Source organism: Drosophila tropicalis, unplaced genomic scaffold (genome assembly GCF_018151085.1).
Source record: "Drosophila tropicalis isolate 14030-0801.00 unplaced genomic scaffold, ASM1815108v1 contig_593, whole genome shotgun sequence".
In the NCBI taxonomy this organism is placed as follows: domain Eukaryota; kingdom Metazoa; phylum Arthropoda; class Insecta; order Diptera; family Drosophilidae; genus Drosophila; species Drosophila tropicalis.
This window is the reverse complement of record NW_027173070.1, coordinates 13398466-13416019: the sequence shown is the minus strand read 5'-3', so window position 1 is coordinate 13416019 and position 17554 is coordinate 13398466. Positions and strand designations below refer to the sequence as shown.

Below are 17554 nucleotides of genomic sequence, written 5' to 3'. Positions count from 1 at the left end.
CATTAAGAGCGAGTCAGTGTAAAGGATTCGATTGGACAGAATATAATAAAATCATTATGTCATATGAAGGTGGATGAAATGAGTGCTTAATTCAGTGGTAAAGCATACCAAACAAAAAGCACATAAGGCACATTCTTGGCCATAGTCATGGTAATTTACATTTGCTACAAAAGCAAAAGGGGATCTATCCTCAGAACATATGCCTATAACTCCCAGGCGATGGAAAAATAAGTATAATATAATAAAAGTTGTTTGTTTCTGTAGATTTTCGTTAATTTATTTTGCAAGATGCACACACAGTTGTCATCAATTATGAAATGCATTGAGTGATGGGACTTTGAGCCTTGGGTATTGAGAAAACGAAGCTGACATAAATAATTAAAGTTACGAGTTACGATTATTTGTGGCAGAATGTGTTGCATTGAGGTTGTATTGAGCGCACTTGAGTGAGACGGATTAATAGCTGTAACCAGTCTCGGGATTAAACTCGCCATTGCCACGACCTTGGGAACCACCCGGCGGTGGAGGAATGTATTGAGACCCACTACCGCCGCCTCCTGGAGCTCCACCACGGCCAGCGCCTCCTCCGAAACCTGATCCCGCTCCACCACCAAAACCAGAGCCCCCACCCGGGGCGCCTCCTCGGCCGGGTCCACCGCCTGCTCCACCTCCATAGCCAGCACCGCCTCCAGGCGCTCCTCCACGGCCTGGTCCAGCGCCTGCTCCACCTCCATAACCAGCGCCGCCACCAGGAGCGCCCCCGTGGCCAGAGCCTCGTCCGAAACCTGATCCAGCACCACCTCCGAAACCAGCACCGCCGCCTGGGGCTCCTCCACGACCGGGTGCACCACCTGCTCCACCCCCAGCACCTCCTCCTGGAGCTCCTCCACGGCCCGGACCGCCGCCTGCTCCACCTCCATAACCAGCACCGCCTATTGCGCCTGCGCCACCTCCATAACCAGCGCCGCCGCCTGGAGCGCCTCCGTGGCTAGAGCCTCCTCCGAAACCTGATCCAGCACCGCCTCCGAATCCAGCACCGGCCCCTGGGGCTCCACCACGTCCAGGCCCACCTCCTGCTCCACCTCCATAACCAGCACCGCCTCCAGGCGCTCCTCCACGGCCTGGTCCACCGCCTGCTCCACCTCCATAACCAGCTCCGCCGCCTGGAGCGCCTCCGTGGCCGGAGCCTCCTCCGAAACCTGATCCAGCACCACCTCCGAAGCCAGCACCGCCGCCTGGAGCTCCTCCACGACCGGGTCCACCAGCTGCTCCACCCCCAGCGCCGCCTCCTGGAGCTCCTCCACGGCCCGGACCACCGCCTGCTCCACCTCCATAACCAGCGCCGCCACCTGATCCAGCACCACCTCCAAAGCCAGCACCGCCGCCTGGGGCTCCTCCACGACCAGGTCCACCGCCAGCTCCACCCCCATAGCCAGCGCCGCCTCCGGGCGCTCCTCCACGGCCCGGTCCACCGCCTGCTCCACCTCCATAACCAGCTCCGCCACCTGGAGCTCCTCCACGGCCGCCGCCGCCTCCGAAACCTGATCCCGCTCCACCTCCATATCCAGAACCGCCTAGACGAGAAAAGTTGGGTAAAAACAAATTCAATTTGTTGGAATAGTGCAATAATTTCCCTTACCTCCAGAACCGGAACCTCCACTATAACCGCCACCAGGCAATATTTGAATACCTTGGGCAGCTAACGACTTGGCAATTTCATCTGGAATGGGCGGGGGAGTTGGCAAGGCAGCTCCAGAGGGGACAAAACCATTTTCATCAGCCGTATAGGAAATCTCTACCAGCTCTCCCTCAGGATTCGTATACGAATATGAACCCATTACCGAAGGAATTTCACTTTCTGATCCCTTGTTCTTAATGGTGCCCTCTTCCTGGGCTTTGATGCCATTGCCTGTCTCATAACTAAAGCGATAATTGCCGTCACCATCGTTTTCATTGACAAACGACAAAATGGGAATAACTGGGCCAGACTGAGCTGGGGCTGGAGCTGGTCCAGACGGCCCTCCACGCGGTGGAGCTGGGCCAATTGGCCTACCTGGGCCACCAGCGCCTGGGAAACCACCCAAGCCATTGTTGATACCACCTAAACCATTGTTGCCACCTCCTCCCGGTCCTTGGAGCCCTGCGCCAGGGCTGCCACCCGCACTGGCAGCACTCGCTGGAGGTGGTAGATACTGTCTATTATCCAATTTAGCTGCATCTGTGCCCCAGAGCATTAGCATCAGTGTCATCAGCAGAGACTAGATGGAAAACGAAAAGAAAACGATTACTTAAGGTGACATTACAAATTTATTTACATAAAAAGTTCACTATAATTTGCCTTTTCTTATCGCGATTCACGACCATGTAGGTCTAACCCATGAAAGGGCAAGGTGCGACGTGTTAGTCAAACCAAATTAGTTGGATAAAGTGTAAAATTGACGATTTCAATGGAATTTCACAGAAATTCTAAATGGACCTACACCAAAATTTATTTCATCTCGTCTCCTTCAACTTATCATAATTCCAATGATGTTCGAAATTTGTTTTCTTAATTAAAATATATTCGAAAACCAGAAAGAGAACATAAAATATGATGTTATCGCCTGAACAAGTTCATATTTAATTATGCTAATGAACTATTTATTAATATAAACATCGATGACGTAGTTAGATAGAGCCTAAACGTCGCACATGATCGGAGACGCTACCCAAAGCAAAAGAGATACCATGACCCAAGTCCATTCCTTTTGTTTTTGTTTTTATGAATGAATTACTTACTCATCATCTGCAGCAAAGATCTATGTACAGACGTAGTAAAATCAGTATGTCTATCTTTACAATAGGCTCACGTTTTCTCATTGTTAGTAGCCCATTAAGACAATCAACGTCATCATCATCATCATCATCACTAACAACCTCATCTTTGGTTGAAGCCTTTAGCGAACTCTGATATTTATAGACTGTGACTTCTCATTCGACAGCAGAAGATGCCACTTGCATTCGTGTGAATGAACAATCGAGGCGTTTGTTTGGAGGAAGGTTAAGTAAATGGTTAAAGCCTTAGAAGCTAGCAGTAGTTGGATAACATGCCCACCGAGTGCTACCGAGTGTCAAGTTGAAGTTTAAAGCTATTAGATCTATATGGACACCATAGATAGAAATTTATGGGCAACTTTATTGCACAATGTTTTTTTGATGTTCAATGAAATTTTTGTGACATTTAAACAAAAAACATTCACTAAAATATAGTAACTAACTACTACATCATCGTCATCCATCCTCACATGTGCAGCAAATCTAAACCAAGCAAAAAAGGGTCTCAGACTAAAAATGGCTGAGAGTCTCTGGAAAACTCGTCTAGATCGTGACTGTAAATTTCGACTTTTGACTCTTGGAAAATTTATTTCGCAAACAAAACATGAAAAATGGCTATTCGAAACAAAATGAAAAGCCACCCAACTAATTGATGTAATTTCAAATGGTCTGCCAATTGCCATCCATTCACTCCAATATCCATCTTCTTGGACTTGGTTCTTCTTTTGAGGCGGAGGCGTTCACGACGAGATTCTTCTTGGGCAACTTTGCGTGCCAAAGTTGTTGATCTGAGATGATTTTTCATTATTAATATTTTTTTAGGTTTTCTGTTATTGCTGTTGTTGCTTCGAGTTTTATTTCAAATGGATATTTAATTTATGCGCGGGATTTTTTCATTTGTTTTGTTTTGCGGAAATTACGATTGCAATTAAGATATGTTAAATAAGTATAATGATGAAATAGAAAAATAAATTATATACTCTATACATGTAACTGTGGGAAGATTCTTTAGTTGATTTTCTAAAGAATTATATATGGATAACTTTAGATTAGTGTGGATTGTTTTTTTTTGTCATTTTAATGGACGAAGTGAAGGATTCATTTTCAATTTGTCTTAAATCATAATTCATATTAATCGATGATATCCTTATTTAGTTTATAAGATTCCATTGAACTTTTTGTTTTGTCAAAGGATACCCAAAGGACTTGTGTATATTTAAAACTAAAACAAATTAGAAAATTACTTAATTGGTCTGTTATTATTTGCGATTTCAAATGATTTTGATTTAAAATCGGATTTGAGACGTTTCCTCACATTCGATTTCAAGTCAAAATAATCGTTTAGGCCGATTTCAAAAGTTTGTTTTCATTAATTTCAAATTTCTGTTCGCAATATTATTGCAATTAGACTCATTCCTTTGGGTTAGCAACTAGAAAAGATTTAAAAAACGATTGATATTCAAAACGAAAGTTATCCTTAATGAATTTTGAACTTTCCCAGCCCAACTAAAATATTTTGAACTGAAGTCCTTTGCTCACAACAACAAAATGTGACATTTGTTTGTATGTGGAGCTAAAAGGTGATCATTCCCATTAAAAAAAGTAGATCATTACCGGACCTATATGTCTTATATAGTTACAGAACTACACTCTATAATATAATATCATCTAAAAGGAATCGAATTCGAAAACGTTTGACATTTACCTTGACAAGTTAAAAAAAGTTGTGAAATGGCTGTCAATTTACGTTTGAAAACCAGAATATCCTGGATATTGAAAGATTGTTAATCTACGTTATAACTTTTGAATTAAAACTAAAACATTCTAAATTAACTTTGTTACAATTCGATTAGGACAGAATCTAGTCAGAATAACAAATAATAACTCAAAACATTCAATATCAACCCTCAACAGGTAAAATAATTCAACTCATGGAAGGATGGAATCTGGAATCTCGAATCTGGAAGTGGAATCTGTGAAGTCTGCTCCCATATTTTGATATTTCAATTCATTTGTTACTTTGTTAAACTATCTTTACGTGTAACCATCAAATTTCCAAAGTGAGTTTTTAAAAAATCCTAAACCAAAAGGGCTGACAAACAAGTCCTTTCGTTATTTACTGAAGTTTCTAAGCCGAAAATTGAAATTTTTTGTTAGGACCTTCATAAAAAATATGATCAAGATCCATTTAAGATTCTGCTGCTACGGCAAACTTAATTTAAATTATTAAGGATTTTCAAAAACACATTTGATTAGACAAATCACATTTTTTGGTGTCAAAAATTTAAGATTTTTGTTTCGTTTATTGTAAGAGTTCACTTTTTTAATTTTATTTAACCAATGCAAAACTAATTGTTAAGCTTACCAAAACTTTTTTTTTGCAAAAAGAATCTTTAGGAACTATTGAATCTTTTTGTTGTAAACAAAAAATTATATTCATATATATTTATCCACTTTGTTGTAATCCCTTCGTGTTGACTTACCACTTTACAGGTAATCTCTGCCATAATTCCAATGATAATCCAACTAATATCCCAAAATCACTTGTATATCCTTGTAAAATGCAAACACTTGAATGTTAATTCAAAATAAATCCATGTGAATCCTTTTTTAGATATATGTATGTATGTAGTATATATTTTCGTTCCGAATCGAGGCTTCTTTCACTTATTGTCGCGGATGTTGTGTGGCATTGTTTGGCAAAGTTCTCCAGCTTTTATACCCAAATGCAAACTGCAATCGAATGGAATGGAACTCTGCTGCAATGAGCGAAGCAGCGTCAGCAGAGGTTATTGCTGAGATTTTGATACTTTATGGCATTTTATTGCAATCGTGTGGAGCTGCAGCGGCATCGTCGGCAACAGCGGTAACAGCAGCAGCAGCAGCTGGGTGCATTACAATTGCATGCCAAAAGGGAGACAACAACAACAGCAACACTCCATACCAATAGACTATTGTTTCATGGCTTTGGTTTACTCAATAAGCCATGTTAAACAGGCTCTCCCTATACTGGCCTGGCCTCCCATCATCTCATGAGATGTTGTGCTCGTAAATTGAAATCCAATCGAAACTCTCAACGCTTGAGCGCATCATCATCATCATCATCAACGGCAAAACAGTTGCAATTGCAACTTTGGGAAAGAATTTTTAATGTATTAGAATTAACACATCAAATGAACACGTTAAGACAAATGTGAAACGGATATATGTACATATGTAGGTGAAATCTCTTTTTTTGACCTTTTCCTTGTGACCCACCCAAACCACAATAACAATTTGGCAATTGGCATAAATCGTACTTACCTAATATCGACATTCGAATAGCCGTTGGGCTAAACAAGTTACTCCATTCGGATGGGTAACTAAAAGGGCAGTTGCTTTTCATTTTCCACACCACCAAGAGGAAGAAGAAGAAGCATAAAAAATATATATGCCAAGTTTAAATGATTCGAAAATAATGACCATTGAATCCAAGGCTATAGCAAAGTTTTTAATACGCTTAAAGTTATAAAAACAAAACAAAACAAAACAATTTTCTGTTTAAAATTGAAATTAGGCATTACGTTGTTCTCAAATACTAAATTCAATGCTATGAAATCATCAGAGATAAAAATTAAAAAAAAATATATATATAATTTTTGTAATTAATACGGCACCAATTCTTTGAAATTTGCTTATCAAATTGAAAATTTTTAACTTAACTTGTAATAACTTAAACAAAGTCTAAAGTTTAGTTCAACCATGTCTAAATTCTAAGTTAGTAGCGGTCTAGCTTATAACTTTTAAGGGGGAAATTGGTCATTTTAGAGGGGAAATCGTAAAATTGATCATCTTCATAGATAAAATCTTTGGCTTTCTCTCATTTTCCATGCAGAGCAATTTCAGTTTTTTATTACTCCTTATAAAATTCTTAAAGATTTCTAGTTATTCTTACCCTTGATATAGAAACTCCAAAAGATTTCCAAGTAATTACTGTTATATTTGATATATCTATAGAAATCTTAAAAGTTTTCTTAACAGTTTTTTAAAAAAGTTCCAAAATAAAACAACTTGGTCTTTAATTTAAATATTTCCAGAATATTTCGAATACAGCCTTTAAAAATGTTGTCAAAACTAAAAAGGATGCATTTAAATTATCTATAAATTCTAAATTGGTGAAAATTTTATTTTTTAAGGAAATATATTTGATTTTCCTGGCATAAATGTTTAGTTTAAATGGTTTTTGATATAATTTTAAATTTCATTTTCTAAATTTTCGAATCCTGATACTTTTGAGGGAATGAAAATCACTTGATACTCTTTCTTTTAGTGTTTTTAGAGAGCAAGTTGTTTAACAAACATTTATAAGTTGTAATTAAAGGTTCAAAACAAATAATAATGCAGCCTTAAATTATGCAAAAGAATCTAAAAACGATATGGATAGAAAAATGGGCCGATTACAAAATGAAAATTACCTTTTAGTCTTAACGAATTTCATCGTTTTAGTTTTCAAACTATACTTTAAGCCAGGAAATCGAAAGGAGTAATTTTTCTCCCCTAAAGTATGCTAAAGAGTAGAAAAGTTTTTGAATTAAACAAATTAATAACTTTTTCTATATGTTGTAACTAATAAAAATGTCTCTAAAGAATGTTTGCATTAATGAAAATTACGAAAATTTTAAAATTTGTTTGTAAATGAATGGTTAGATTGTTTATAGCATACTTTAGGGAGTATTGCACACTCCATGCCAATGATAATGAAATATAAATGCCTTTCAATAGTTTAGTTTCTTAAGAAATCAATAGACCTCATTGCTTTTGAAAGAGTATTACACCTAAATATAAAATACACACAGACACACACACATTTACACACTCACACACACACACTGAAAACAAAGGAGAATGTACCAATTGACATTTACAAAGATTTTTTAGCAGGTTGTCAAACAATTTAACAGAGAATTTTTACTTGGCTAAGCCCAGCTGTGCCACAGAATGCCATTCAAGTGGCAAATGAGACAATTCTGACCACTTGTCGGATGAGTAATGGCAAAAGCAAACAAAATGCATTCACATACGCCTCGTTGGCCAGACTCTAACATAAGTTACCAAAATGAATTTTTTTTTTTAGTGGTGGGTGTTTCTACTCAACTATCTCCAACTGAATCTCTCTCCCACTCCACCCCTCAAGTGCATCATTCCCCCCCGCTAGTTGACCGCCAAGTTAGATAATTAATGCTTACGGATTTGAAATTACAAAATATCTGAGATGATCATTGAAAATTGTGTAAGCTGACTCAGAGAATATTGTTTGTAGAGAAATGTTTGGGCTCTTGGGTTTTTTCTATACAGTTCCTGTTTATATTTATAGCTTTTGATATATTACTAATCACACGGCACACAATTGGCGGTGGTGGGGGGTCTGAGGGGGGGACTAGAAAGACAACCAATTTATTGCTCATGGAACAAAATATGTTAAGTTTTGATTTTAATTATTTTTAAGCCTCATTTTTATTGTTACATAGTTCAGAGTTAAGTTTATTCGCCAGTCATCATCTCCATGAATTCTGAAATGAAATAAAATAGTTTTCAATTTTAAAAATAGCCACCACTAAGAAATGTGATCATCATTTTGGCTCTTAGCCATCTATATATACATATCTATATATACATATATACATATGTATGTATGCCTACCATCAAAGTCCACGGTACCGGAACCATCAGAATCGATTTCCTCAATCATGATATCCAATTCCTCATTGGTCAACTGATCATCCAATTCACGAAGAATTTCACGCAGACACGAGGTGGGAATATAACCATTGCCCTGTTTATCGTACAAACGGAAAGCTTCACGCAATTCCTTTTGCATGGCTTCATCATCCTCCTCAACAATGAATTTGGCAGCCAACTGAACAAACTCCTCGAATTCCAGGCGACCAGATTCTATTAAAAAGCAAACATTTTCCATCATTCTGCCCAAATCTAATTAGCTTAGTCAGTGATTACTTACTGTCCTCATCGACCTCATCGATAAGTTCCTCCAAGATTTTCTTATCGAAGGGCTGACCCATCAAACGGAGAATATCAGCAACCATTTCGGTGGGAATGCTGCCAGTTTTTTGGTGATCAAAACTGTTGAAGGCCTTCTGGAGCACAGCAATCTGCTCGGGGGTCAGATCCTCATCCTAAATTTACACATGATTAGGATTAGCCATTAGGCGTATTAACCAATTGGTATCATCAATTGAAACTCACAATGTTATCCATTTTATTTCAGTGGTTCCGTTCCGTTCTTCACCAGCAAGATCACCGCCAACGACTAAACTAAATAAAATTTTCTTGGTTCCTGATTTCTTGATTTCCATCCAATATGAGATTTTTCCTTCCCATAGTCCAGAGGGAGAAGGGGGACGGGGACAGCTGAAGAGGGCTGCATTCCAAAAGTAACAAGCTAATTTATGGTTTTCACCAACCATTTCGAAAATAAAACTCAAGCAAAACAAACAAAAGCCATCCACCCACATACATTTACACACACACACACGCACACACACACATGGGAGAAGCATTTAAAAAAGAAAATTTTGTACAAAACGAAAAACACTGTAAAAACTATGGAAAACCATTCATTTGAACGTATTTACTGTGACCATCGAGACAATCCACAGGCGTATATGGGTATTTCCTTTGAAAGGATCTCAAAGGAAAATGTATTTGAATTAAATTTTGGAAATTTCATAAGGTCATAAGATGAAACTGCAAGTTAACAAACTATTCCTGATCATTGCAAAGCTATATTCTTCAGTCAGAAACAGCTTAGAGTCCTAGTAAAGAGTAAACCATTTTGGTTCCCGTTTTAGGTAAACTTTAGTAGCCAAAGGCCTTATACTAGCAAAACTAATCACCATTTGATGTCAAAACGTGTTAACTATATTTATTCACTTCATTAAGTGCTATAAATATATTAAGTTTTAATTAAGAAGCCTATAGAAAGGGCTATAAATCTAATGATTGATTTCATGTGTATATTAGGCACTTCAGCCCCTTAGTATCCCCTTTGGAATTTCATCTAACTAACCGTTTATCAGAGGCCTTTGGCCCTGGCCGCAAGAGTAATACAAAATTTTCTAGTGGTTTGCTAAGCTTAATGTGAAGATATACAAAAAGTATTTTTATACTACACTGCACGAAATTGTAAATGATATTGTCATACACACTAGCAATTAGAATGATGAAAGGGAAAATGAGAGAAGATATATTCAAAACTATTTATAGGTTAAAGGATCTTCTTAACTTTATTTATAGGTTAGAAGATCTACAGATGAAATTGCTAGTTATTTGTACTATTTTCGAGTAAGAAGTTTAAAAAGTCAATTAAACTTAAGACATCACAACGTTTTATTGATCATTTATGTATTTAGCTTAAATACTTAACTTAACTTTATAAGATCAATCTTGAATGGAAAGATGGAAAAATATGATTGGATAATGTATTTAAAAAAATCTTTAAACAAAAATATGAAATAAGAGTTAATAATATCATTTTTGAAAAGAAAGATGCTAAGAAAAGAGACATTAAAATTGAGGCACAGAAAATCCATCAAAATTTTGGCGAATCTTGAAATGTAACCAAAATGCGATTTTGAAATTTAATTGAATCAGATAAGAGGTAATAGAAAGTGAAGACAGCAGACCACATATAAGAAACTTTTTTAAAAAAATAGCTAAAAAAAAAGCTAAAAAGCAGGGAAGACGGCTCAAAGTAAATCTTTTAGGGAAGATAATTACTGGGACAGCACTTAAAAGGTTTACAGGTCATCTCTCTAGCTATATCAAGAACTATTAAGTCTACAGAACTCCAGAATCTAAATGGCCATACCATATCATCAAATCTAAAACTAGTTGTGAATTGCAACTAAATGAAGCAATTAAAGATTGTCAAAGCTCTAATGAACTCAATTTAAATCAATTAAATTTCAAATAGAGAAGATTAGATACTCTATTTGGGAATGTTACACGATGAAAACTGATCAATATTAGTTATATGCCATATTTTGTAAGATATAAACCACAAATTATCTGAAAAAATCTTTACAGATGGAAAAGAAAAAGCTAACCTCGATATAAGGAGGTTTCCTGGTTTCAGGGAACTCACGAAATTCTTTGTTTTATCTATCTTTTAAAGGAACTTGGATAAAAATTTGTTTTCTTGAGTTTTACAAGTTTGTTTTGAGATTTATTGAAGGAACTTTTTAGTCTTTTACCAAGAAACTTACCAATAATTTGTTTTTTTTTATTATTTCTCATACTACTTCTCATACTACTGAAGTTCATTATAAGCTGAAAGTTTGGTTTTAAATACTTTAAATGTAAAAGTTACTGTGTATTTCTCTCAGTGTACTTTTAAGTGGCGCACTTTTACATTTTCGCCCCTACTAACACACTAAACCCACCCATTAAAATCAATCAAAAATTTAACAAACTGAACAAATTATGACAACAATTCAATCAATTTAATAACCACATCAAAAGAGAAAAAAAAAACCAACAGCAATATTCAAAAAAAAAAAAAAAAAAACATTTTGTAAATTAATTGGGTGAGAATTAATGCTTGAGGCTGCTTCGCCACATTAAACGCCCACACACACCTACACACCGACACACACATACACACACACAATGGAGGGGGAAGAAAAAAAATGCTCAACATTTTTATAAACGATTCGAAAATTATTGTCTTTTGCTATTGCCATGTTTCTCTCTATTCCCATTTCCATTTCCATTCCCATTAAAAATTTTAATCAGCAATATTATTAATTTCTCATTTTAGCTAAATTGATTTATATATGGGTTTCTGTTGTTGTTGTTGTTTTAAACAATTTGGTTTGTCTGTTGTTTATGAATTATGAAAAATTTTAGCGTCACTTTGACATATTGACCATTTGTTTATAGACTTTATGAATTTATTGGTCGAAAAGTGTCAAAAAATAAAAAAAAAAACTGAAACTGAAAATGGAAAAGTGGAAAACAAACTAATAAACAGATTTTTGTTTTGGTCAATGTGGAAGCAGGGAAAATTTGCCAGTCAATTGGTTTTTCTTTTTGAGTTTTCATGGCGTTTAGGTTAATGGGCGCGTGCCCCCCTCTCCCTTCCTAAGTGTTACCGAAACTCACAGTTTGACATTTTTGTGGGCTTAGCCTTCTGCCATGGCATTCACTTTTATTTCTTACCTTGTCAATTATAATTGCAGTGGCATATGGATGGATAATCATGATGATGATGATGATGATGATGATGATGATGATGATGGGGCTCTAGTTTCGCTTCTCATCTCAATTTCAATCTCAATGGGATCCCGCTGCCTGTTGCTGTCAAAGGCTATCAGTTATCGTAAGATGTTTTGCATTCGAAAAATATAAATTATGATCATAAAGATCATCATCAGCTAAAATCTTGGCAGATGGGAACACAGCACGAGTAGTAAACACAAAAGACCCAAATGATGGCAGAGATAGACAACGAGAGAGAGAGAGAAAGAAAGGAGACCAAATAAATGGCCAACTAGTAAGTAGCATCAGCTTATACAGATACATATGTATATAAGATATAGCTACTTTTTTGATTGTAAATATATATCACCCATTTTTGACCTGCTCCTGACCTTTTATGGACTATTAAGATACTCTAAGTAAGCTAAGTAAGCGTATCTAACTGTTTAGATTAAATTTTACTAAATGTTTAAATCTATTTGCTAATAAAATGTTTAAATATTCTTGGCAATAATTTTAACAACTTGAAGTAATTAGCCTTGAAATCTATAGATTCCTCTTCTGACTTGTCTTTACTGATCGTTAATTCTTTATTACTTAATCATTCGAATAGAAAGGAAACAAGAAAAATCTTAAAATATGAATTTACGATCTTATAAAATACTTAAGCACACAATATTATAGAGTTTTCCCAAGAACTAAAAATATTCAGGCTACTCTAGATTTTTGAATGATTTGATTTACCCATCAACCAAAACAAAATCTTTCAGTTTCTTACCAAATATCAAGTGTGAACAATTTCTTATATACATATTTTGTTTGTAAAGCGATTTTGAGTTTGTTTGTATCATGATGAGCCTTAGTTCGCTCACTCTTACAAGCACAGGAGCACACTAGCGCCGCACAGTGGGGCCTTCTGGCATTTAGCATTGCAAAAATCATAGCGTTTAAACCAATAAATCGATTTCAAAAATTTAAAAAGAATGTGATAAAGAATACCTTAAGCTTCAAAATGAATGTTTGTCAAAAGTGCTAGGTGTTCGTGGTGCTGTAATATTCAAGGTCAAAGTCAGAAAATATTTCCAAGCATGTTTTTCCTTTAAAAATGGATCGAAACCCGGGTTTTTTCAATCACAAATGGAATTTTTCATAGTTTTAGACGACTATGTAACATTTTTTAATGTTTTAATTTGATTTTTTAACATAATTACAAAAAGAAAAAAAATTTTTTTGTAATTTTTTTTTAGGTTAATTTTGAAAATTTGCTATTGATTTCTGATTTTCTTCAAAATAATTTTCAATATTTACATCAGTATCTAATAAACTCAACATTTCGGGACTATAGTTGCTATTTTCCAAATCCTTTCGTGATCGCACGTGTCTCAGTGATGCAATAAGTGGGTCCGAAGAGGCTGCTAGCATGTTAAAAAGGTCTTCATTTTGTCTAACACGATAAGTTTTTAATGTATTAGTGTATCTGAACCTTTTGTAGTCCTTGTTTTTACATTCCTGTGCTTCTTCGGATAGCTCTCCAAGTGGTAAACACTGATATTCTATTAAATCCTTTCCGTTAGCCAAAATCCTATGTACCGTTGGGGTAAGTTTTTTTTGCGGATACAATTCAGTCAAAAGATGAGCAGTCTTTGAAGTATATTCGGCAAATTTTTCACCACTTACCATTTCCTTGCAATTTATAACATTCAAGATGACAGCCAACCTTTTAATGATCTCTTGACTAACACCTGTTATAAAAGATGTCACTTCATCATTTTCAAAAAATCTCCTTGTTTCGGTATTACCCTTTTTGTATTAATTAGGTAAACAACTTAATATTTACATCCATTTAGGTAAACGGAAATAAAAACGACCAACCCACAAATAGGACAAACTTTTCATCAACTTAAATAACAAGTCTTGTCAATAATAAGTCTTGTCATTTTTTCCAAAGCAGATAATTAGTAATTTATCATTGTAGAAAGGCATATATGTAAGGTAGTATTTGCAAAACAGCTTTACGCAATGTTATCATTTAAATACAAAGAAGCGACAGGCCAATACGCATGCGCTCTTCTTCTTCCTTATACCTGCAGCGCATTTTTTAGGCGAGGTTGCCTTAGTTTTATAGCTTACGCATCGCTGTCGCAGGTCTCCGCATATTGGGACTATATACATCTGATAGGTAAATATTTCACCTACCTAGTGTATGTAGTCCGGTATTGATACTCGTTGAGTCTTGCTAGTTTTATTCCATCAAAGTTCAAAAAATGACAATATTTAGTACATTTTTCAAACGCTTCTAGTTCAATAACTATTTAAGTAATTATTAAAATTTATAAAACATGCTATTAATAAAGAACATACTTTTCAGATAAAACCAAAAAATCCAAGATCGATTGTTGAAATCGCCCAATATTCAGTTTTAAAGTTGCGATTTTTTTTAAAAATTATCATTTTTTCCTTTTCACTAAAAAAGTCTCAACCGATTTCAAAAATTTTTCGGATTCATAATCTCTGAAGTATTTCCTATCGATTGCATATATCATTTTTGCCAAACGCGATCATGAAAAAACGTATTTTTGCAACGCTATCCGAGCAGAGGCCCAACTGTGCGCCGCCACCGGCCAACAGTCAACTTAAAAACTGTTGAAAATCTGATAACTTGGCTGATTTTGATCAAAATTCGTACTTTGCTGTGTACTAGAGACAGATTTTAGTTAAAAAAGGGGGCGTGAAAAATGTTCTAAATTATTATAAATGACAAATTACAAGTCTTTAGCTATTATAGTTTCTGAGATTATCAGTTTTGGTTGAATTGCGAGTGCAGAAGTGGGCGTGGAAAAAGGTTTAAACAATACTAAGGTAGTATTCATGCTAAAAATTTAGTTTTTCGCTTATTCAGTTTTTAAGAAAATCAATTTTATTTAACGCGGAAAGAGGCGTGTCAAAAATTTGAAATAAACTTGATCACCGTAGATACTACAAGACTCTACTTAACAAATTTTGTGGCTCTAGCTCTTATGGTTTCCAAGATCTAGGTGTTAATACGGACGGACATGGCTAGATCGACTGGGATGTTGATACTGAACAAGAATATTTATACACTATGGGGTCGAAAAAGGCTTTCATTTGCCTGTTACATACATTTTGGCGCAATGATGGACTTAATTTTGGCAAATTGTGGAAAACATTTGGAATTACAGCTTAGGAAATTCAAATTTATGGATTCAAAAATTTATCAGAGTAACCCAACTACTTGAAAGATTCACTAGTTAAAAGAAGACCCTCAGATGAAAAAAGTTTAAAATTCCAAATATTGACAATTTGGGAGACTATATCTAGACCCCCCAAGACTCCTCTCCTGGATTGCTAGATATTAAAGTTAAATTATGTTAAGTTAAGAAATTTTATTCGTAATACAGAAAGAGATCTTCTGTCTATTTGGTAAGTCATATAGTTTTGTGTAAAAGGAAGTGCATCGTTTTTAGATTATCTACGTCTGCGAGTTGGTCAAATCGAAGATGTCAGCTTGGATTAGTTAGATGTCGTTGTCCAAAAGTTTAACTAACCTAGCCTGGGGCATTTGTTTGGTTTGTTTATGCTTTTAAAGAAATTCAACACCTTGAATTGTTGATTTTCATTGGAAACTTGTTTTTTGTTTTTGTTTTTTTTTGCTAATTATATTAATGAATATTTATTTTATAATCTTGACCTGGGTAAATGAAGAAAAAAAGAGGAACAGAATTTAACAAATTCAATGCATTTATTTTCTCGGATTTTATTTTGAACTATTTGGTAACATTTTTAACTCGAATTTAATGCTCAGGTGGTGGTGGATGGGCAGCAATCCATTCCAGAGATCTTTGGATTGCCTCTGGGATTGGTGGTGGTGTGGGCAGTGGTGGGTTGGCCGACACCACTTTGAAACCATTTCCATCAGCAACATATTGGATAGAGACGGGGACACCTTCGGGAGAGTTCCAGCTATGGATACCGTTTACTTTCAATTCTTCACCATGCAGAACTCCCTCCTGCTCAACCTTGGCGCTGTTATCCAATTCCCAGCCATATTTGAAACTATCGACATTAACTTCGGCATCATTGCGAAGGACGCCGGCATCCTCGTTGGCATACGCCAAAGCCAAAAGGCAAGTGAGGGCAATCTGTTGGATTCAAAAAGGGATATAGGGGTAAGTATCTATGTATGTATGTATGTGTATATTTCCAGGACTATTATCCTATGTGATGATTACTTACAATGATTTTCATATTGAAGTGTGCTAGAAGACTATCGAAGACTTACTGATGCTTTAAACCGTCAACTTGGATCATTTTATATAGGTTTTCGTTTCGATTTTGGCTTCTTTTTTTTCCTCATTAACTATGCACACAAATGATAATTTATCTCATACGATCTCATTATAGTTGAAAAATTCACGCTGTATATTTGAAAATGAACAAAAATCAAAGACCCAACCAAGCGGAAGCCATCCCCCAACTTGTCTCTTGTCTCTAGAGATAGAGAGAGAGAGAGAGATACAGAGATAACCATGTCTAGTTTTAAGCATATGCATATTCTTCAAAAAAAAAAAACATACGTAGAGCTAAAGGCTTTAATTAATTATAGTAGTATTTTTTTTTTTTTATCAATATACGTATACAACAGAAATTTGCATACATATTTTTGTTTCATTTGTCTGTTATTTTTTTATTTTTTTTTTGGTAGTCATTTGATGTTTACCAGAACCGGTTGTCATATTTGTTGTTAGCATGTATTTTAAATATATTTCAGGGAGCATGCAGACACCATTCGACCTTGACATTACTTACAAGTATTTGATAATTCAATAAATTTAATAATAATATATGTAATAATATTCTAGCATTAGCATTTAGTAAAGGGGCAAGGCTATGAAATTGGTTATCGTAGGTCCTTAGAACTAATCCTTAGATCTGCTCAGAGAGAGGTCATATCTAAGGTTCATTCTTTGAGTTGTAATTTCATTTTATATTTTCACAAATATCGTTGGTCCTTACAACTTCCTGCCCATAGGAAAATTCATATCTAAGGTTCATTTCTTTGACTTTTAAGTATCTTAGATCCTTAAAACTAGTCTTAATTTCTGTTTAGAGAGAAGTCATATATACGGTTCATTCTTTCAATTATAATTTAGATTTAACTTAGAACTTATTTAGGGAAAAGTCATATCTTAGGTTCATACTTTTGATTGTAATTGACGATTCACAAATATCGTAGATCATTAGAACTAGTCTTGATTAGAGTTTAGAGAGAAGTCAATTCTAAGGTTCATTCCTTCGATTTTTGATTATAGTAGGTCCTTACAACCTATTTATTTCCCTGTCCAAAAAGAAATCATATTAAGTCCTTTAGGTGATTTATAAATTGACAATTATATGAAATTTGTTTCATATTTATTTGGGTCACTAAAAAATGATGCTGCATTTGAGAAATTGAAGAACATCT

At 35.5% G+C, this 17554-nt stretch overlaps 3 protein-coding genes across 3 annotated transcripts; all 3 read right to left on the bottom strand.

Moving 5' to 3' along the window:
• Positions 1-248: 248 nt before the first annotated feature.
• Cpr47Ef (Cuticular protein 47Ef) lies at positions 249-5491 on the bottom strand. Its single transcript, XM_068288787.1, has 3 exons — positions 5298-5491; positions 1640-2258; positions 249-1574 (listed from the first exon to the last, which is right to left on the bottom strand). The coding sequence occupies exons 1-3, from the start codon at positions 5319-5321 to the stop codon at positions 457-459; spliced, it is 1761 nt and encodes a 586-aa protein (XP_068144888.1). The 5' UTR covers positions 5322-5491; the 3' UTR covers positions 249-456.
• Positions 5492-8246: 2755 nt separating this feature from the next.
• Positions 8247-9209, bottom strand: TpnC47D (Troponin C at 47D). The gene is made up of 4 exons (XM_068289402.1): positions 9058-9209; positions 8813-8987; positions 8494-8745; positions 8247-8363 (listed from the first exon to the last, which is right to left on the bottom strand). The coding sequence occupies exons 1-4, from the start codon at positions 9067-9069 to the stop codon at positions 8335-8337; spliced, it is 468 nt and encodes a 155-aa protein (XP_068145503.1). The 5' UTR covers positions 9070-9209; the 3' UTR covers positions 8247-8334.
• A 6675-nt stretch (positions 9210-15884) lies between these two features.
• On the bottom strand, positions 15885-16338 carry Cpr47Eg (Cuticular protein 47Eg). The gene is made up of 2 exons (XM_068291807.1): positions 16327-16338; positions 15885-16232 (listed from the first exon to the last, which is right to left on the bottom strand). The coding sequence occupies exons 1-2, from the start codon at positions 16336-16338 to the stop codon at positions 15885-15887; spliced, it is 360 nt and encodes a 119-aa protein (XP_068147908.1).
• Positions 16339-17554: the final 1216 nt, after the last annotated feature.